This window comes from Drosophila erecta, unplaced genomic scaffold (genome assembly GCF_003286155.1).
Source record: "Drosophila erecta strain 14021-0224.00,06,07 unplaced genomic scaffold, DereRS2 tig00000092-arrow-pilon, whole genome shotgun sequence".
Classification (NCBI taxonomy): domain Eukaryota; kingdom Metazoa; phylum Arthropoda; class Insecta; order Diptera; family Drosophilidae; genus Drosophila; species Drosophila erecta.
In genome coordinates, this window is record NW_020825207.1 from 18007056 (window position 1) to 18028502 (window position 21447).

At 46.2% G+C, this 21447-nt stretch overlaps 6 protein-coding genes across 16 annotated transcripts in view; 4 read left to right on the forward strand and 2 right to left on the reverse strand.

Annotated features, from left to right (window-relative positions):
• Window positions 1–6031, reverse strand: part of LOC6549490 (paxillin) — a 24649-nt gene extending 18618 nt beyond the window's left edge. For 2 of the 6 annotated variants that reach the window (XM_015156568.2, XM_026981169.1), the window contains exons 1-2: window positions 3230–3537; window positions 31–346 (exon numbers count right to left, since the gene is read on the reverse strand). In XM_015156568.2, the coding sequence (XP_015012054.1) occupies window positions 31–115 (85 nt within the window). In that variant the 5' untranslated portion in view covers window positions 116–346; window positions 3230–3537. Of the gene's footprint in view, window positions 1–30; window positions 347–3229; window positions 3538–5956 lie in introns of those variants that run through there. The other 4 variants (XM_026981167.1, XM_026981163.1, XM_026981166.1 and 1 more) reach the window with 4 other exon arrangements.
• LOC6549486 (alkaline phosphatase) lies at window positions 3978–8957 on the forward strand. Of its 2 annotated transcripts, none has more exons than XM_001974224.3 (2): window positions 3978–4141; window positions 6798–8957. In XM_001974224.3, the coding sequence occupies exon 2, from the start codon at window positions 6836–6838 to the stop codon at window positions 8624–8626; it is 1791 nt and encodes a 596-aa protein (XP_001974260.1). In that variant the 5' UTR covers window positions 3978–4141; window positions 6798–6835; the 3' UTR covers window positions 8627–8957. The 2 variants fall into 2 exon arrangements, with proteins under 2 accessions (XP_001974260.1, XP_026836963.1); XM_026981162.1 differs by lacking the exon at window positions 3978–4141 and adding an exon at window positions 6044–6450.
• LOC6549485 lies at window positions 3978–9853 on the forward strand. The gene is made up of 2 exons (XM_001974223.2): window positions 3978–4141; window positions 8989–9853. Exon 2 carries the CDS (start codon window positions 8995–8997, stop codon window positions 9715–9717), a length of 723 nt encoding a protein of 240 aa, XP_001974259.1. The 5' UTR covers window positions 3978–4141; window positions 8989–8994; the 3' UTR covers window positions 9718–9853.
• Window positions 9854–10222: 369 nt separating this feature from the next.
• LOC6549653 (tRNA-splicing ligase RtcB homolog) lies at window positions 10223–12033 on the forward strand. The gene is made up of 2 exons (XM_001974222.3): window positions 10223–11630; window positions 11697–12033. The coding sequence occupies exons 1-2, from the start codon at window positions 10338–10340 to the stop codon at window positions 11922–11924; spliced, it is 1521 nt and encodes a 506-aa protein (XP_001974258.1). The 5' UTR covers window positions 10223–10337; the 3' UTR covers window positions 11925–12033.
• A 133-nt stretch (window positions 12034–12166) lies between these two features.
• LOC6549652 (ras-related protein Rab-9B) lies at window positions 12167–15491 on the forward strand. Its single transcript, XM_001974221.3, has 3 exons — window positions 12167–12629; window positions 14180–14374; window positions 14533–15491. Exons 1-3 carry the CDS (start codon window positions 12438–12440, stop codon window positions 14911–14913), a joined length of 768 nt encoding a protein of 255 aa, XP_001974257.1. The 5' UTR covers window positions 12167–12437; the 3' UTR covers window positions 14914–15491.
• Window positions 15483–21179, reverse strand: LOC6549651 (alpha-tocopherol transfer protein-like). 5 transcript variants are annotated; one of them, XM_026981244.1, is made up of 6 exons: window positions 18562–18653; window positions 17711–17834; window positions 17351–17530; window positions 16661–16755; window positions 16437–16590; window positions 15483–16268 (listed from the first exon to the last, which is right to left on the reverse strand). In XM_026981244.1, exons 2-6 carry the CDS (start codon window positions 17712–17714, stop codon window positions 15781–15783), a joined length of 921 nt encoding a protein of 306 aa, XP_026837045.1. In that variant the 5' UTR covers window positions 17715–17834; window positions 18562–18653; the 3' UTR covers window positions 15483–15780. The 5 variants fall into 5 exon arrangements, with proteins under 5 accessions (XP_026837045.1, XP_015012048.1, XP_026837046.1 ...); XM_015156562.2 differs by having other exon boundaries at window positions 18473–18653; XM_026981245.1 differs by lacking the exon at window positions 18562–18653 and adding an exon at window positions 18478–18494.
• Between the last annotated feature and the right edge of the window lie 268 nt (window positions 21180–21447).

Consider the following 21447-nt stretch of genomic DNA (forward strand, 5'->3'; position numbering starts at 1 on the left):
GTATGGAAGTAACCAATGATATATACTTACATCCTGGCAGGATACCCTTGCTTCGAGCTGTGCGATAGGGCTGCCGAGCACCCGGATCGATCTTTCCATACATTGTTCTATCCATTGTGCGGAGCGAGATTCACTTGTTTTTCTCACTGATTTGATTGAAACGTTAATGATTAATCAAGAGTATGTTAAGTGACATTTTATATTCCCTCAGTCTGCAGGTTTGGCTGACGATGTTGCACTGCGCCACCGCAAAATGTTTTATTTGAATTATTTATAAGCGCATTTTTATTTTTGGCCTTTCGGGGCTCGACGACGGATTTGTCGTTTTTGTTTGCGTTGGGTTAGCCTGTCAGAGTGGATATTGTAGTTGTCGTCGTCGAAGTTGTCGTTGTCTTGCCCGTCTATCAGAGCTTTGCCCCAGTCCACCAAAAAATAACGAAAGCAACTAGCTCCTTGCCCCAGTGGCAGTCCAAGTGATTTAATGTTGGAAATTGTGGCCTGGGGAGTGCTTTATGCACTCGAGTTTCGTCTATTAATTGACTGAGACTGACAAAATACCGCATTGAAAGATTAAAGGGATGTGGTGAGATGAGAGATCGGTGGGCAGAGTTGCATATGATGAAGAGCTCTGAAAGACTATGAATAGGTCTACTCGTCTATCAGTTCATCAAGCTTCCAACATAAAAATGATTAATGATTAAATTACCTAAATTAATACTCTAAGCAAAGGTATTAGCTTCGAGCTAATCCCTCGAGATGCGTCTTAATCCACCGTATCTAGAGATCAAAAGGCGCAAACAAGAGCGATAAATTAGACCAAGGGACACAAAATCGGGGAAGAACAACAAATCCGGATCAGTTACTCTGACTTCCCAATCGCAAAGTGCGTGGGTGGATCCCAATAGATGATCTATGCAACTAACACAATTTACGATGGGCTGTAGATTTAGTTGAGCCAAACGGTCTATAAAGACAGATTTATGGAATCATAAAAATACCAAAACGAACATGCAGGCCACATTCTAGACTTTCGGTCCAAACAAATAACGACACATTGGAAAAAGGTAAAAAATAATAAACATAAATTCACCGACTAAAACAAAGCGAAGCGGGCCAAAAATACAAATATCGAGAAGGGAACGGGGAATCAAGGTTGCCAAATTACGTCAACACCAATGATCGCCAACTAAAAATATCCGAAAGGAAAATAAAAAACATTTCTAGCAAATCAAAGGCGACGTTTCGTCGTCTAATGAAGGAGGGCCAAACTAGGAAAATCGGGGGAATTAATTGAAAATACGAGAGATTTCCGCAGCTCGTTGCCAAAAGGAAGGCCGAAAAAAGAAAAGCGTGAGGCCAGCGCAGATCTCACTTTCCTTCCAGGTCTTGGGTATATCCAAATTCCCAAATCCATTTACCTCCACACCTGAGGCATTACTCAGTCCATTTGGGAATGACGTCGGGCCGAAATTGTGGGCAATTGTTTTCTGTTCGCTCTTCCTTCTATATTTAAAAGTCAAAGGCACGATTTCGTGTTTCCTTCGCAGGAAATTCCTAGCGCTCTAGCGATCTCAATATAAATATTTTATTAGTAAGTAGATAAAATGTGTGTGAATGCGAGTGTTGACCTTGCTGAAGGCGCTAAGGTGAAAACGCAATGCGTGGCCAAACAGAAAAGTGTGTGCCAGCCCAGGGAAATTCGTGTGGGTGACGTACCCGTACTGATCGCAATGGGCGATCTCTCCGCCGGTTAGTGGCCTTTAGCCGGGTCTTTCAATAAACTTGGCCAATTTATGCCGTTGTAAACTGTGCTTTCCACATTCCACTTCTGTAATGGGGGCTCGAGTAAGCGACGAGCTATCGCCCACTGACTTTTGGGGCCTTTGGGGTCTTGATTAGATATAGGGTCTATTGGGAAGTGGCTACGTACTTGGCAGATTAAAGACTTTTCTGGAATTAAATATCGGAGTCTTTTAATTGGCTCAATGGAAGCTTAATTGGTTCTATTTGTCGATTGCAAACAAGGGATTGCTTACTGCTTACTTGAACTGCACTGTTTATTTTGAAATATTTCTTTAGAAGGTAATATGTTTGTGAACATTGAATGTCATTTTTGAATTGCACAATCTATCGAACCCTCTCAACTCTCTCAAGCAATCGAAACAACGCACTCTTTTTGAATTTGAATTTGTATGATTGGTAGATAAGAATCATGTTTCTTGTTGAATAACAGAGGAACTTGCTGAACACACGAAATACAAGCTCAAACCTGGCGATGAACTCACTGCACTATGAATTCGATGATGGAGATTCCAGAGGTGCTAAGTAGTTGGGGCTTAAAACGAGCTTTGAAACTCAAATAATCCAGAAATCAGAGATCTGTAGAGGCTTAGTTAGAGGTTTCAGATCGCACGGGGAGAGACAAAGACATCAGCTGTCTGGTCGTAAACAAATGACATCCACTAAGCGTATCTGCGAGATAACGAAATATTGGGGAGAAACGAAAAGGAAAACGAAAGCGATTCTCGTGAGTGCAGAACACAACAACAAAACATTTGTGCGCACTATGTCAGCCCAGTTTACATCATTCTCCAGCATTTCCATTTGCTGTCGTAACTCGAGATACTCTTGCGAGGAAGGGGAAGGAAGTTCCGCACCCTCCATTCGTGAATGCACTTGGCTTCGATTGCTTGAAATATGTGAAAAATGTCATAATTTTAATAGATTAAGTGGGCACAATTTAATTGCTTTTGCTGTCTGTTGTTATATTCGTTTGGCTATTTCGGCTATTTCGGGCATTTCCCTCCAGAAAACAGAAATACCAAATTAATTTCCATCTCAGCGCCCACGTTTTTAATCCGTTTGGGGCCCCGAGGCGAAAATTAATGGGGCTAACCAAAATTCTATGCTCTGCCAGATCTGGGCAAATATGTCATATATTTGAATGTCTTGTCCGTTGATAATTAGTTCCATAATTAGTGGAAATGCTAATGAAATTGAAATGTTTGGCGAGCAACGCGCCGAAAAGATTTGCCAAGAGTTAGTCGACTTAAGGCGAGTGACACGGATCCATTAATCTTGGCCAGTTTATTGTATAATATTTTTAGCGGACTGCTTCTGGCATTCCTGCTTTATCGTTTATCTTAGTGTTAGATATCTCTTGATGCTTGTCAACTTTATACTGCAGACTGTCCTCGCAATCGAAGTAAACAATTTCCCACGCTCCAACCTGCCACTAACACAGTTCCGCGGATTTTCATTCACTTTTCCTGCTCTAGCTCGTCGTCGAACACTTTTCGCGTGCCTTTTGTTTTGATTAGGCTTTGTTTCCTATATTATATTTAATCGCGTTATCTGTGCACTTTTGCCTGCACTTTGGCAGTGTGTTGTCACATATTCTATATATCGTTCCTAGAGATCGTAGGACGACGTTGGGAGACCACAATCGAGAGACCTCTGAAAACACACGCGCTGCGCTCGCGATTCAGTAAAAGCGTCGCAATCGACTGAAGTCCAAAGGGGGGACCCGATGCTCGGGCTCCAATAGACGAGCGCTCCGACTCTCGCGGCTGCTCAGAGAGAGCGGAAGCAAGAGAGCCTCGGTGCTTGAGAGCTGGTAAACAAACTGCACTGCAAAAAATTCAGCTCATGTTGTTTATTTATAAACACGAGTATTCAAAAACGAAGTCTAGCTTTTAAACGATGATATAGGGGTGTACCTAAAGTAACTAGAAATATTTTTCACAACGCATTAATAAGTTTATATCAGCGTTTTCAGATTGCCATACCAAAATTATGAACTCTTAACGCTTAATGTTAAAAAATCGAATTTAAATAAATATGGTATTTCAAATAAGAGTTTATACATATTTTCTTTTTCTCAGTGCCAAGAGAGACAGTAAACGAGAGCGAGAAAAATCATCATTATGCCCCACCACGTCGCTTTTCATTTGGAGTGGCTTTTCATTTTGGCTTGCGGCCTGCGGCTGAGCGTTTCGACCGCAAGTGGGAGGCACAACGAAAGGAAACCAGAGCGGACGAAAACATTGTCGCCCGATTGGAGCTTTTCTTTGGGTGTGTGAACAGTGGGCCAGTTGCCAACAAAAGCCCACCCCTTCGTTGGTGACGAATAAACAAAAACGTGAGTCAAAGGCAACCAATATTATAACATCTCTGGGTATTCATCTCAAAGACCCACTTAAAATGTTTCACAAAATGGCAGTCAAAAATGTTAGGAAGATTATTCTTCTGTGACAGTCATGTGGGAAAGCTTATTACTCAACATCCGGCTTTAAAACAGTTTATCAACAAACAAGAATCAAAAAAATATAGAAGATCGCTAGTTAGATACTTTCAAGGTCATTACAACGTGGAAACTGTAATATATATTCTTAGTTTAACCATATTTTCGCTTTCAAAGAGAAGGAAGAAATGTTATTTCCAAAACTTTTGAGCCTTTCGTCCCACTGTGCGGACCTTTTCCCGTAACCATAAGCGATCATTGCTCTGCAATTGTAGAGCTCCCCTCAGACCTAACCGATCTCGACAGATCATCTCGTCATTGCTGTTACAGTGCGCACACGCAACACGAACAGAAGACATTGCGTGTCGAGTGGGCGATGAAGTGGGCGCGCACTCACTAATGGCTGCATCTGAGTTGCTGGAGAGGATCAAGATGAAGATGGAGCTGAAGTGTCTACTTCCTGTGCGATCTGATTGACAATTAAAGTAATGCTTCGAGGGCAAAATATGTATTTACATATGTGGAGATGTAAAGATCTCAAAAGATAATCAGTTTTATTGTTTTAAAAAGATTCGCTCTCATCTTAAGCTGATTGTCTGAGATACTGCCTATTATTTAACTTGAATTGGCATAAGCTCTAATTTAAATAACTTATATTAAAATTTGTTAAAATGTAGAATCCTATAAATCCCGCAGATAACCAAATTTTAGTGGGGTCTTTGACCACTGTGCGTAGGTGTAGTGCCAGTCAGCTGGAATTCTTCGTGAGAGTGTGTGACCTGGCCTTTAGTTATTTCTTAAGAATGTCTGGACACGGAGAGTTGGCTGCACATTTTATTTGCTTTATTTTTTATATTTTTATCAGAAGACATTCCGAAAAACAAGCAGAAAGACTGTGAACAGCGAAGAATTGTGTCATAAAGAAAATAAAGTGAGACGGCATATCGACGGCATTATTTCGCTGATGGAGGCTAAAAGAGCACTGTGCCCGGCTGATTAAGCTGCCTCTCTCAGATCAGATCATTCACTAAAGTCCAAGGGTTTCAAACACCACACCCTCTTTGCATTGCGGAATTGTACATGATCTCACATTGGAAGTGCTGAGCTTGATGCTTTTATGTTCGATTCCAGGAATTAGGATTAATCATAAAGGAATGCCAAAGCTCATGCACATAGTTGTGCATATTGCACATATGTATGTACATGTGTATCTACATATGTATGTATTTATGTGTGTATGTATGATGAACGGGTTCAAAGATAAGACGAGCACTTGAAATTCATCACCAAGAATTTTAAGGCACGTAACACAGCCATTTTTAATCGTGATTAATGCTAGTATGTTCACGATAAGAGTTTCGAAAAACAGTAAATATTGGCCATATGAAATATCACATGTCGAATCATTTGTATATTGACATACATATATAAACCAAATACTCCTGAAAACAGAAGGCGATGGTCTATTTTAGCTACTCTTCACTGTAAACGAAAATTATTCAAGCGTGAGATTTGCGACTTCCTGTGTCGCCACCTGGCGGCCAACGTCAGAATCCTCTGCTGCATGTTAATTAACTTCAATTAACAACTGACCTTGAAGTCGCACCATTATCTTTGTGGCTTTTGCCTACGTCACACAGGTTATGCTGTGGAATTCTTCGGTTAAGGAAGTCAGGTAGACTTTTCCCCGAGGAAAAGTGGACCACCACTTACCCAAATCGTCCATGGCGATGAGTTGTTGTTGTTCCGCCACGTGTGTGTGTGTGTGAGGTTTTCCGCTCTTGTCCAACTGAAATGCTCAGTTTTCTGGGTTTTTTTGGCACAAGCACACGCGTTTTTAATTGATGCTGATTGGTAACGAAGAGCGACAAGTCCACGCAAACACTTTATTTTCTTGTTCACCCGCAACTGGAAGCCGCGGAGTTGGCCGGAGACTAATTTTAAGCTGTTGCCAGCGCCCGAATGGCGAGTATCGGTGGATTTCGCCGCGAGTTGGAGACGAGTTTTATATATGAATCACTTTAATTTCGGAGCGGCGGTCATAAACAATACAAAAAAACATTGGAGCACGTACACGGACGCAGGCACACACACAGGCGCACGCCCGCTCAACTGGACAGTGGGAGAGAGCGAAACAGCTGACAGACTATCGATAGCAGTATCCGAATGGTTGGAACTATCGCGCCGACCGAGGCAGAAATCAAGTGGTAACTTACCAAAAATACTCATTATCTTGCCGCTGAAAACATACCAAAAAACGTTTTAAAACTACCTACAAAAGATTAGCAAATAAAATCGTTTTGCTGTTACACCAAGAGCACCAGTTCTTAGTGTAACAATAGAAAGATCGCTAAGCAAATAATATATTGCCTCGACCCTAGTTATTATTAATAAGTAAAACGCTTAGACTCCCCAAATAACGTTCTATCCCAATTTAAATTCAACCGAAAGTACCACACATCAATTGTAGTCACGTCTTTCTGTCTATAAAGTGCCTTTTATCTGTGGTAAACAATGATTAGTTAACAATCTGCAATATATTTCGCATTTTCAGTCTGTTAGAGATTAGGCCGATCCAGACGTTACTGAGAAATGGAAAAGCAAAGTGGAACGCCAATAAATAGCCAAAAGTTTCGAAAGCTCAGCGATGTGGACATGACGGAGGTGCAGCTGAACAATTTGGAGGACTCCAGTGCCAAGGACACGGAGGGAGAAGCCAGTTTCCAGGGGAATGACCAGAACCCGCCCGAGCAGCACACGAAATGGTTCAGATCCAGACTCTTCCTCATATCGGTGGTTTTCTCGGCCCTCTTGATAACCGCCATGTGCATTGGCTTCGTGGTGCACTACGGGATGTCCGGCGATGTGGGCGACATGGAGACAGTGACCTACTGGCCCGTGGATCTGCCCAAGGCGCAGCAGGAGTGGTACGACCAGGGAATCGATGAACTCCAGAAAGCCGTTTCCAGGCAGTTCAATCGCCGGCGAGCCAAGAACGTGATCCTGTTCGTAGGCGATGGAATGGGTCCGAATACGGTGACAGCAGCACGGATACTCGGATTCCAGGAGGAAGGACTTCTCCGTTGGGAGCAGTTCTCGGACATGGGACTGCTGAAGACCTACTGCGCCGACAAGCAAGTACCGGACTCGTTCTCCACGGCCACAGCTCTCTTTGGCGGAGTGAAGGTGAACTACGAAACTGGAGGAGTTGATGCGAACGTTCCTCTGGGGAACTGCACCGCGTCCTTGAAGGAGGACCACCACGTCCAGACGATCCTCAAATGGGCCCAGGTGGACGGCATGCGCACGGGTTTCGTGACCACAACCCGGGTGACGCATGCCACTCCGGCTGCCCTCTACGCCCACGTGCCAGATCGCCGATGGGAGTGTGAAACCGGAATGCCAGCAGAGGCTCAAAGTCAGGGATGCATGGACATAGCTCGCCAGTTGATTGAACAGCCGACGGGTCAGAGGATTAACGTAATAATGGGCGGTGGACGCCAGATGCTGGTCTCAGATGTGACCGGTTCACCAGCCGATCCCCTGGACACTTGGGCCAGTCAGTCGAAGGATGGGCGAGATCTCATCCAGGATTGGAGGCGAAAAAAAGAGGATGAGGGAGTGTCTCATGCGGTTGTCCAAAACAACCGTGAGCTGTGGAATCTCAATGGCCAGGATGCTGACTATGTACTTGGCATTTTCGCCAATGGACACCTAATGTACGATCACGAACGAGACCGAAGTGACTCCGGCATGCCCTCGTTGTCCAATATGACCCGCAAGGCACTCGAGGTGCTGGGAAACAGTGATAAGGGGTTCCTACTCGTGGTGGAAGCCGGTCTAATCGACCAAGCCCATCACAGGGGAAACGCTCGAAAGGCGCTAAATGAAGTGCTTGAACTAAACACGGCCGTTGAGTCCACCCTTTCCTTCCTCAAATCAACGGATCGCCTGGACGAGACCCTGGTCATTGTGACCGCCGACCACTCGCACAGCCTGACCATCAATGGACACCCCGATCGGGGATCCAGCATACTGGGCTTGGCGGGAAACTCAAAGACAGAAGGGACTCCGTACACCACGCTGACCTATGGCACCAGCTATCAGGGGTTTCAGGTGGATCCCAACACCCAGAAGCGCAGGGATCCAACTGCTGACGATATTGCCGACTGGGGGTACACCCAGCAGGCAGCTATCAACACGGACGAGAATCTGCACGGTGGCTCCGATGTCACGATTCACGCGGAAGGTGCCATGTCCTACTTGTTCCACGGGGTCCACGAGCAGAGCTATGTGGCGCACGCCATATCGTACGCCTTGCGGATCGGACGATTCCGGGATAGCTCCATTGCCGAAACTCTGGCTGAGCTAACGCCCATCTAGAAATGTGTACCCCATGAAATAGTTTGAAATATTCATAAGGAAATACTTCTTGCCAAGCTTACAAATTAGATTTAAGTACTGGGTCGCCGAAGTGGGGCTTCAATATGTAGTGAATATGCAGGATTTTATAGGATGAGATCGTTGAATAAATTTCAATTTGAATAGAAAACACTCAGCAACTACTCTGCTTTCTTATGTTCTTTACCTTTTTTGACAGTTCCTTACCATTATCTTGATAGCCAAAATTAGAATTGCCTTAGGAGCTAAGTGAACCTGATGTTTAAGGCTTGTGCCCGTACAAATAAAAGTGATTACTGCTTATTAAAATTCATTGAAGACCCTTGACTTATTGTGTTTTTTAGTGAACAATGGACCTGCTGCAACTGAACGACGATTGCTTGGATACTATATTTGGCTACTTAAGTCTAGAGGAGCTGGCACAGCTGTACAATGAAATTCCATGTTTTTATGGCGCCATCGAGAGACAACTCCGCCGATTCCGGGACTTGAGGTTCAGCATGAGACAAGCGCCTGCTTTCCGGGAAGGTTTCCTCATTAAGCTTGGTGGCCAGCTGCACAGTCTGCACATCATCGTGGGCTACTCCACCAAGGACGAAGATGTCCTGCGGTACCTGAAGCCACTGTGCCAAGGGGCCTCTGAGAGCCGCAGGATTAGGGCTCTGAAGTTGGACCATGCCAAGTTGTCGGCGGAGATAGTGGGAACTGTGGCCCAAGTGGTTCCATCGCTGCTATTTCTGGACATGCGTCACTGCGATGTGCGAGACTACCAGATAGCACAGCTCTTGGAATCGGCAGATAAGCTGAAGGCACTCGCCGTACTCCACATTGACAATCAGACGGGTGATTCCTATCTGCAGCCCCAAGTACTCAACAGATTGCCATCTCTGAAGCTCATCCACTTCATAACCTTACGTTCCATGGCCTTTTTCCCCGAGAATCTGACCCTGCAGTGTCCGAGCCTGAGCTTCCTCATCAGTGACCTGATCAAAGGAGATTTCAAGATATATGGCCCGCCTGATTACGTACAGAACTACTATAGAAGGTATAATGGGTTTTTCCAGACCGCCTAAGTTCGATTGGAGTATTTAGAAACGATCTCAGTGGAATTGGATTTCAAATTCGATATGGACTTGTTCGTTTTGTAAATATGTTTGCCTTTCTTATGCGAGAGATTACAAATGCATTTAGTTCGTACACGCAAAGAAACTTTCAACCGAAAGCTCTTCTTTTCTACATAATTTACTTCTTTGTTTCCCTATTTTCAGTTAATAAATCGGCAATGATAGTTGCCTAAAATTTAACATAAACTTTAAATTTCCGTTGGGGGAATGCACTGCTTTGTTCAACTGCTTGCTTATGCACTGGTTGATTGGACAACAAACTTAGTTTAATACAATCGTGGCACAAAGGTCTGTGGGCAGGATATTTAAATAACAACGTCCCTTAGCAGTTCAGCATTTATAATATAATTAAAATAACAATTTTTCTTAATGATATATAGCCACATTGTGGACAAGTGTGATAGCGGCATTTTCGAACCCTTTTCAATACTTTTGGTATTTTCTCTGTATGTTTCGATAGTATCGATGCCAAGTATTTCTTGCCGGCATGCAATTCTGAAAAACTGACGAAGTAGCGGCTTATAAATAGCAATAGATTAGCTGACAAAGAAAAAGTGCGGAGAGTCAGGATGGTGGTGCGTCCGTACAACGATGAACTCCAGTACCTGCAGAAGGTGAGCGACCACTGCTGGCGGATCAAGAAGGGCTTCCAGCCGAACATGAATGTGGAGGGGTGCTTCTATGTGAACAGCCGCCTGGAGCGCCTGATGCTGGAGGAGCTGAAGAACTCCTGTCGCCCGGGAGCAGTGGGTGGCTTCCTGCCCGGAGTCAAGCAGATAGCCAATGTAGCTGCCCTGCCGGGCATCGTGGGCAGGTCCATTGGGCTGCCCGACATTCATTCCGGCTACGGATTCGCCATCGGGAATATGGCTGCTTTCGACATGGATGATCCGCTGTCCATTGTGAGTCCCGGAGGCGTGGGCTTCGACATCAACTGCGGCGTCCGCCTGCTGCGCACGAATCTCTACGAGAAGGATGTGCAGCCCGTGAAGGAGCAACTGGCGCAGTCCCTGTTTGATCACATCCCCGTGGGTGTGGGCTCCAAGGGCATCATACCCATGAATGCTCGTGATCTGGAGGAGGCCCTGGAAATGGGCATGGACTGGTCGCTGAGGGAGGGCTACGTGTGGGCGGAGGACAAGGAGCACTGCGAGGAGTACGGCCGCATGCTGAACGCCGATCCCGCCAAGGTGAGCATGCGCGCCAAGAAGCGAGGACTGCCCCAGCTGGGGACCCTGGGCGCGGGCAATCACTACGCCGAGATCCAGGTGGTGGACGAAATTTACGACAAGTGGAGCGCCTCCAAGATGGGCATCGAGGAGAAGGGCCAGGTGGTGGTGATGATTCACTCTGGCAGCCGTGGCTTTGGCCACCAGGTTGCTACCGATGCCCTGGTCCAAATGGAGAAGGCCATGAAGCGGGACAAGATCGAGACCAATGACCGGCAGCTGGCCTGCGCCAGGATCAATTCGGTGGAAGGACAGGACTACCTTAAGGCCATGGCAGCGGCTGCCAACTTTGCCTGGGTCAATCGCAGCTCCATGACATTCCTCACCCGCCAGGCGTTTGCCAAGATGTTCAACACTACTCCAGATGATCTCGACATGCACGTTATCTATGACGTTTCGCACAATATTGCCAAGGTGGAGAACCACATGGTAGACGGCAAGGAGCGAAAGTTGCTGGTTCACCGCAAGGGCTCCACGCGCGCCTTCCCGCCACACCATCCCCTGATCCCAGTAGACTACCAGCTTACCGGACAGCCTGTCTTGGTGGGTGGCACCATGGGCACCTGCAGCTACGTGTTGACCGGAACGGAGCAGGGAATGCAGGAGACGTTCGGTAGCACCTGCCACGGAGCGGTAAGTGCCTAAATGCTATTTCCTCCTATTTAGCATATTAAAACCTCGCTGAATTCTGATCTGCAGGGTCGCGCTCTGTCTCGTGCCAAATCCCGCCGCAACCTGGACTACAAGGAGGTTCTGGACAAGCTGGATCAGTTGGGCATCGCCATTCGCGTGGCCTCGCCCAAGCTGGTCATGGAGGAGGCACCGGAGTCCTACAAGGACGTGACCGATGTGGTCGACACCTGTCATGCAGCGGGCATTAGCAAAAAGTGCATCAAAATGCGCCCGATTGCGGTGATAAAGGGCTGAGTCTAATTTATTATAAGCTATTAATTATAAATAAAGATTTATACGATAGCCCGATCGCTGTTAGTCACTACACTAATAATAACGAACTAGAATTAGAAATTATATTGGATTTGTAAACTACTTCTGCTTTTACGCAAATGTAACAGCTATTTAGAACAGCTGTTCAGTAAACCAAAGTTACCCTACACTGGAGCTCTGTTGACGCCGAGCCTAACATAATGTTAGGGCGAGGGCCCGGTCTGTTAGTTGTCAGCTGACTGCCAATCCAATTGGAGCTGCTGCACGGCGCGAATTTCGATTGAGCTGCGCGTTTAGATGTATTTAAACAAAAACCGAGCTGCATTCGTTGCTAACAACACACTGGTGCAATTGCGAATGTGCAAGCTAATCGGTCGGGGATCGTGAGTGAAATCAAGTCGAAAACTCTGCAGCCGGCAGTCATTTCAGCTGCGCAGTAGGAAAAGTCCGAGGAACTAACTCAGCAGCAAAGGCAAACAAACAAACACAGGCATTATGACAAACATGCGGCCACCGCAGAAGTCCAAGTTGCTGAAGGTCGTCATACTGGGCGACGGGGGGGTGGGCAAGTCCGCCCTGCTCACCCGCTTCGTCTCCAACCGCTACGAGGAGAACAACTTCCACACCATCGGCGTGGAGTTCATGAACAAGGACATAGTCGTCGACGGGGAGCGCTACACTCTGCAGGTGAAGTCTGGCACCCAGTGGTCTATGGATTATGCAATCCGTTCCCTGCCACCATCCACCCAAGTAGTACCGATAGCCGTAGAACTCTGCAATTCTAGTTGGCGAAGGCAACAGTTGGCCAAGCGTATTTCCTTGCGTTCCGTGTTTTCATTTTCCCCCACGTGATCTATACCCCCTCACCCGGCAGCAGATCCACCGGCATTTTGTTGATGCAAGCACTTGAAACTGAACAACGATTAAGCCTTGTTTTCCATTCCCTTCATTCGCGGTACAGTGGAAGTGCACTAAGTTGAACCGCTCAAAAACAGAACTGCACAGCACGGATCAACTTGAACCAACTGAAATGAAATCCCCTGATCAAATTACATTCCTTGGTGAACAAAATAGTACAAATTATATTTAGCATATATTTAATATAAATTAGAGTAAAAGAAAAAAGGTAACCAGTGTACGCAACTAAAAATTGAGCGGTTTTTAGTTGCTTGCGTACCACTGTGGCTGTGCCCACATTCATGGGGGTATCTGTTCCATCTGCCCCATGCCCACTCACACACATAGGCATTGGATTTCTACTCAATTAGCGTTGAGAACGGAATGGCATTGCAGAAAACAAAAACTGAAATAATAACAATAATGACAGTTTCTCTATTCGGCAAAAAAAGCGAGAGACTTTGTTTCATCCGCCGACGCGGTTTCCGTGCTCAATGAATCGTAGATGTTTTCCATGTACTTAGTGTGTTGTCTTCGAAATCATCGAACTAAATGATTTTCGCAGTTCGCCAAGCTCGGAAAACTCATGAATATGCAGCGCGTCTCAGTGAGCAAGCAAAATCGAGCCAAGGTGTCGCGAATCGGAATAATGGTTCTAATTAAACCCGCAGATACATTATAGAAAGTGGGGGGACGTGGTCTGATGGTATACACATGACTAATCCCACGGGAATGTCGCATAGTTGGCTGGAGTCCAAGCAGTGCTTCTGGGCCAAAGAAGAGCCTGGCAACAAGTGGATTTTCCCAGGCTTCAAAAAGCCAAAAAGCCCGGAATCACTGAGGTGTTTTTCGACTGCCTATTTATGGACATATTTAGTTGCCATGGCCAGCACTCACACCCTAAAAGGTCATTCTACTCGTGGTTTTGGAGGCCAAAGGTGTTAGCATTAGATAAAGTCAAAAGTCCATCCTCCCTTGTTAGTGACAAATTGCTTGAAGAAAGTGCGACCAGCACAAGTTACATTACTTAAAACCTCATGTGTATATTGTATGCTAACTGTAACCTTCGGGCACTGAGCAAATTCAGTTTCAATGAACTATTTCCCTAGAAGTTGCTTATCACCACCGCCTTATCAGTCCAAAACTAAATTTTAAACTACACACAAGAAATGCCAGTAAACCTGTTGATTTAAGTGAGTCAGCCATACAAGCACTCAGATTTTGAACCGGTGAATTTACTTCTAATAGAATGCAAATTTCAATTAAGTGGCTCTTGAATCGCCAATTCAATCAAACCTAATCAATTGATGCATTGCTTTAATTGGACTTTCCCAAAGTAGATATGGGACACCGCTGGCCAGGAGCGATTCCGGGCGCTGCGCACTCCGTTCTACAGGGGATCGGACATCTGCCTGCTCTGCTACGCACTCGACGATCGGGACAGCTTGAAGGGATTGGGTCTGTGGCGCAACGAGTTCCTGAACTACGCAGATGTGGACCAGGACAAGTTTCCATTCATCGTCGTGGGCAATAAGGTGAGCCAGGCCTTCAGAGGAAAGTTATTTTAAGGGGTTTCAATGTTTGAAGACATCCTGGGATTTAGTCGATCATTTGTAAATTATCCTTACCAACGTAAAGATTTCAGAGCTTGAGAACCAACTTGATTTTCAAAAGTGATTCCTCTACATTTTAGAACGACATCCCGGCGCAGAAGCGACAGGTGAACTCCGATGCAGTGCAGCAGTGGTGCGCGGAGCAGAAGGTGACCTGCCACATCGAGACGTCCTCGAAGGCGGCCACCAATGTGACGGATGCCTTCGTCCTTGGCCTCCGCCAGTGGCGGCACATGGAGTGCGTGGCGGAAGCGGAGCTGCGCCAGCACGGCGACACCATCGACCTCACCCGCCCCATTCGCCTGGTGCAGCGGCGCATCTGTTGCACGGGCGGAGGTGGCGGCAATGGCGGGGGGCAGGACGCGGATGGCGACGATGCCGCCATGCAGAGCCCGGGCAAGAAAGTGTTCGGTCAGACGCGCACCGCCAACAAGGCGCCAGCCACCAATTATCGACTATGAGCAGACAGACAGGAGCTGTCAGGAAACTTACGCTTAATTTAACCGCCCTCCCCGCCGGTCGACCTTCAGATTCAATGCGTTCCATTCCGCGGAGGGGAAAGCGCCACAGACCAAAAAGTACCACCCAATCTTGCTGGCAGTAGGGGAGATTACGTCGTTGTAGTGGACATTCCAAGGGAATGTCGCTTCACAGCAAGCTAATTCAGAGCGAGCTTCACTGTATACAAGAAAACGTACGTCTACTGCTCACTTGCTATGATACAATATTAGAAAATAGGATTCAAATGCAGTAATACGTCTTACTACAATATTATTTTGTTACGTTACCATATGAAATACTCTTACCTGCAAAACAATCGTTTATGGCGCTTGCATAACCAAGGGTCTTGAGAAAAGCTAGCTTTCGGTGTCTAGTACGCAACTTTTAAGGCAATCAGACTGTTGCATTTTTGTCAATGTACTAGCTACATTTTTGTCTGATCTAAACTAACTTCGGAGTGCCTTAAGTGTATTTATCTGATATTTGAGCTGGGAACAATTAACAATTGAATAAATTCGAATAGCGCACGTCTTTACAATAGTATGTTTATAATTCAACAATTGGTTTAATGTACAAGAGTAACATGATATAAATACGCTTACCCCGGATTAAAAATAATATGCATGTAGGTATAACACTTCTTCTGTCTGCGATCGACACTCCGATCCTGATTAAGACTAAGGCAAACTCTAGGCGCTACTCACTAACAGGACAAGCGTATGGTAGATCGAGTGCTTAACTATAACGCGTGTAGGCTTGGTATGGAAACGTGTGGAAACAGGGGAGCCGAGTGGAATCGGTTATCACGGGCAGCACCTGGCCACAGATCACTTCTTCTTGTAGCCGTACGAGTTGATGGTGTCGAACTCGGCGTCGCACTTGAGCAGCAACTGGTACCACTGGTCACTGTCGATGCGGTTGGCCTCCCGGAGTCCGCCGTAGGCGGCTGGCAGGCACTTGGGCGACATGTACTTGTGCAGGGACTCGCGGTCGGTGCCGTGGAAGATGATCCTGCTGCGCAGTTTCTCCTTGAGGAAGGGCTTGAACAGGGCGAAGACCACCTGGAAGATCTTCGGCTGGTTCACGATGTGGATGGCCTTGATCCTGAGGGGCACCGAGTCCTGCAGCCAGTCCACAATGCGCTTGGCGAACGGAGGGGTGAACTGCCACGTCTGCTGCAGACTAAGGCCATCCATGTCGAAGATCACCACGGCTCCGCAGATCTGCGTTTCCGGCTCCAGCATGGCCGCCTCCAAGAAGATCACGGCTCCCTTGAACACCTCATCCAGGGTGACCTGCTTGTGCTTCCAGCGCTCTGTAATCAGGGATTGCGAAAGATTACTACAGGATCTGCTCAAAATCTATTAACTCGGAAACACTGAAGCCTGAAATGCATCTAAGCTCAAATGAAGTGACTGACTCTGAGCAAACAGATCTTTGTTATTAAGGGAAATATATTTAAGGTTCCCCTTCGTGTACTTACTGCCCAGCTCGAGGACCAAAATGCGCCGACCCAGTTGATCTCGGTTGGGGAAGACGGTGAGGATGTTGTGCTTGAAGATGTTGACCTCGTTCGATGGCTTCAGGTCGGCGTACACATCAGCGTGCTTCACCTTGAAGGCGTAGTAGCGCTTTATCTGTTGGATATGCGAAATATGCAATCAGTGACTCAGCTAACTGGGCTACCGGCTACCACACAGGGCTTACCAGATCCCGAGCACTTTCCGGGTAATACTTGCAGGGCCGCAGGTACCTGATCAGCCACTCCTCGTTTCCCTTGGGGTACAGCAAGTCCGTCTCCGCTGAAAGCAGATCGCTAATATTAATCGACCGCACCTCCAATAGGCGTAATTCTTAAATTCACAATTCCGCTGACACTAAGTCGCTCGAGCCATACGGCTGCAATTAAAAAGCAGTAGTAATTTGTTGCCATTGTGCGGTTGTTATGCAACGAAATCCCCCCCGCTGCCTTAACCCCAAACTTGTTATTAGTGACACGAAATCGCCAACTAATGATATAGAACTGCTCGTTCGAACGTAGAGTACCAATGGATTTTCAATTCCGAACGATCGGGTAAATCATTGGATGCAGGTTAAGAGGTGCACGAAGTGCCAGATCATTTAAACTTGTCTTAAGTCAGTAAGTCGAGTATTTTAGAGATATGACATGAAAGGTAGCTTGTGGAGATGCCTCAAATGGTTATTATGAAAATTGCTTGGTCAAATACATATACTAAAACCTTTTTTCATTAACCTTTTTGAGAGCGTTTAACTTAACTATAAATAACTTTTAAACGCAGTCACAATGAAATGATGACTTAATTAAGGCTTGAAAGAGTAGTGACTAAAAAAAACTATATGCTCGGCTAGCATGAGCCCATTCTGATCATATCTCACCCTCTAGAAGTCGGGCCAGTTCCTTGGCGGCCTCCTTCTGGCGCTCGGGGGTTTCCCGGAGCTCCTTGATGGCCACCTCCTTGCCCTGGTCCGTGGGCTCGCCCAGCTCGAACTGGAGGGTGTAGTCGCCCACCTGGAGCTTGGGCAGTTGGTCGATGTCCGACAGCATGGTGGGGACTCCTGGAAGGGGAGGAAAGGGAAGGGAATTAGCGATAGCTTCTGTACTTTGAGCTGGAGAACGGGCTTTCAGACTGGGTGCACTTGGAACTTCGGCCAACTTAATAACTTGAGCTAACTAACATCGCTTGCCAATTAGTTGGCATATACTCGTTATGGCGGCAGTACTTCACAATTACTTACTCATTTTGCGATTGCTGCTGCTCTGGCCCAACTGAAATTATTCTGCGACAATATTAAGCTGTATACTTTTTCTAAGCGATTCGCCTTGTGTGTTTGCTGTTTGCCAAATGCAAAATTGTGCCCTCTATTTATAGGAAAAAGCGTAGAAATTTTAATTTATTAGCGAGACACTAGTGACTCGGAACCGGCTCAACTGCATTTAGTTTCTAGACTTCCCCACCGATGGTCGGATATATACAAATTGATATTATTGATCACCTGGCCGACCTTCACCTTGACATTCGCAAATTGTTTAAACTCGAAGAAGAAGCCAGAGAATCGCGAAGATAATGCAATTCTTCAGAGCATCGCAGTCAGAAATCCATGTTGGTTCAGTGACCTTGAACTGAATTCTGGACTGAATCCGACGCGTTCTACTTGAATGAAATTCTAGTTAGGCGAGTTTTGAGTTACGAGATGCGTAGCCAGGGTCTTCGAGCATAGGCAGTGGAGGTAGTCGGAAATTAGCGCAGTAGATTTCCCATCAAATCAGAAATTAGCGCCACAGATTTCCCGTCTAGTTGCGCAGAGCAGCTTGGAGTGGCTGGCTCGAAACAAAAGACTAGGAAATTAGCATCCGAAGCGCTGACATTGAAAATTTCTACCAGCTTCGATTAGATGGGCCAGGTGATATGATTTCGCATTCATAAACGACGCTAAACACAAGAGTTTACTGAGTCGCTAGTGTTGTGTCTGGGAAAATACGAGGATCACTCACAACACAACACAACACAACACAACACAAAACAACACAACACAAAACAGCACAACAAGACCGAAACTTGTTTGGCTATAAAGGTATAATGGCTAACAGTATTCCGCAAAGACGGCCCAAAAAGACGGCAGCGAGCGACGCGTGCAACGGAGCTGAAAGCCCAGATGAAACTGTTGCGGCCAAAAGCGCGCGTCGAGATTTTATGCCAGGCCAAGAACCGAACTGGTATTGTGAGCAGAGCGCCAAGAGAGTGGGTGTTGGCGATCGATGGGCCAGTGCTGCCGAGTGGGTTTGTTTCCCGACATGGCTACTTCAGTTACAGAAAAACGCAGGCTGCGCTCCAACTTCATTACCTGGAGCGCCAAAACGAAGTGGCTTCCAAATGACAGCTTCTGCCGAAAGATATCTTTGCAGATTTGGGTGCTTGGCGACCACAATGTAGTGATAGTAACAAGTAAATAGCTATTGTGCATCGAAACTCGGCTTGTGAGCCCATTAGCTGGTCAGCACCAGCTGAATCTGAACTTGAGCATGACATTCACGTGCGTCGAAAGAGCGAGGAGGATCCGTGAGATACATGGAGTTTGCCTCGGAGAGAGCGAGCCGAACTGGGTGCATCGTCATTGGGAAATGATGCCACCTCAAGCCGGTTTCAGTATCAGCTTCGGCTTCAGTTTCAGATTCGCTTTCAACTTCAACGCTTTCCGAGCCGCAGCCTTGCCTAATTTATTCGGGTTTTCTGCGGGCAATAGTCCAGAGTACTGGGCTTTAAAAATCCCTTGGCATAGGCATTTCCCACGGCGACCCTGAAGCCCCGTGCTCTGTGCTCTGTGCTATCCGGTTTCAATGCTGCGCAGCTCCACGCCAATTAGTGCTACACCTGTTCGACGAACTTACACCTGGGGTCAGCCCAATAGCACTGCCAATCGAAGGGTGGAGATTGCCAACACTTGCTACATGGAGCACCTGCATTATTTGAGGAAAATCCATCAGTAAAACCACATATAAACTGGTTTTACATTTTATGCACACCATTTATTGCTGATGGTCTACTTTTGTGTAATGCCATTTCAAATCTTGGAAATGTTAGATGAAACCAGACAGACAAGTTTTTTCAAGAGGCACTGCTTAAGATTCTATTATAGAAAACTTCAAAACTAATTCTGAGACGATTAAGTTCGAACTCAACGACGCCATATCAGCTGAATCGATCACATTCCCTATTGGCATGGCCCCGAGTGTAGCCCAGGCATATTTGGCATGATTAACACGTCCCAAAGCCGAGCACCCTTTGCCTGGTGGCCAGCAAATGATGCCCGCCCGGTTTTGGACAAATCGGTTCAATCGCGCGATCGCACGTGCGGTGACTTCGGCCATTCATGGATTCATGATACGATGTTACTCTCGATTTCATTCGGCCTGTTTTGGTCTGTTGCTCTATTTTTGTTGGCCATCTTGAAGCGGATGCGGATGCTGACGGAAACTGGGTGCTACGAAGCTGCGAGTGCGCTATGTATGTATGTGAATAGGGCCAGTATGAGTAATTCTGGGGTTAAGACCCATTGCAATGTCAACTCTCGCCCTTCGGTTTTTGCAAAAGGTGGGAAAAAACCCTACATGAGAAACCTGATTTTGGGGAACGCGACAATGGCAGAGCCAAAGTACTTTGACCTTACTCGAGAGATCATAAAAAGTACGAGTCGGTACGGTAAGCATTGCTAAAATCAAACAAATGGGTTGTTACATGAGTACTTCGTTGATGTCCAAACAATTTAGATGGCATATCGAAAGGCAGATGAAGAAAAGTTAGTGATGGTAAGAAGTCGTTGCTTTTGGACCGTGATTTCAAAACATTAACTTATTTGAATAGCTTTCAGTACTTTTTCCCGATCCAATCGTGACTTTCAACTGCTAACAACGGTAGATATACGACTAAAAAGTTTTTTACGAACTGGTGCAACTATAGACATGTGCATTATGCATACGTACATACATACATATGTATGTATGTATGTAGCTATGCAACGCTTCCAGGAAGTGCACATAGTAATTCTGGAAAAATGTGCGATAAATGGGTTCGAGGAGATTTCACTAGTGCTCACCAAATCGAGGCGCCTCCGGAGGAGACTCAGAGGGCAGGCTCCTCATCGCGGATGCAGTGGTCAGCAAGGTCATGTCGATGCAAGTCGAACTCGAGCACAAGACACAAGTAACAAAAACCGCCGAATACAACCGGTCGGCGGTCGACACATGCAAATGCAAATGCTAACGTAAATAACTTAATATTTTCCGAGCTGCGCGAGGCGGGAGCATCGGTGGGTAAATGGGCCAATGTCGGCGAGTTACTGAACTTTACTCAAATTCTCGGCCGACGAGTGCGAAAAGGGAATGCTTGCAAAAGTACGAGTAATGAGGAAAAGGCAATGCAAAAACGCGGACGGCCAGTGATGCGCACTGCTAGACAGTCAGGCCTCGTAAATAGCTGCCTACCATAGCTATGTGCATATTACCTAGTTAACTAGCTATAGGACTGTTGAAACCCACCACTCTTACATGTAGAACCACTATGTGATCTCCATTAACTCACCTTGGTCGAAAAGAATCGGCTAATCCGAGATACAGTAGGATCCTTTGCAACTCCCGTTCCACACCGATGTATCTAGTGAGCTTGGGCCGCGTTTGAAGACTGAAAATACAAAGCTGCTTGTCAAATCGCTTTATAGCCGCCCCTTTTATGTACTGTGTGCATTGCACATACATATGTATGTATGTACAACAAAGATATAGTTATAAAGATATATATGTCGGTCGGAAAAGTCGGGCACTCGTAAGGCCAACGCGACTTAATAGGTCATTATAAGCGACCAGATTCGAGTTAAGAGCGCTAAAGATCACGTCGCGAATCGCCGAATGGGATTTTTATTTTTTGGGTTGTTTTGCATAAGTGGTGTTAAAATTGTGCAGTGAGCTCAGCATAAATTTT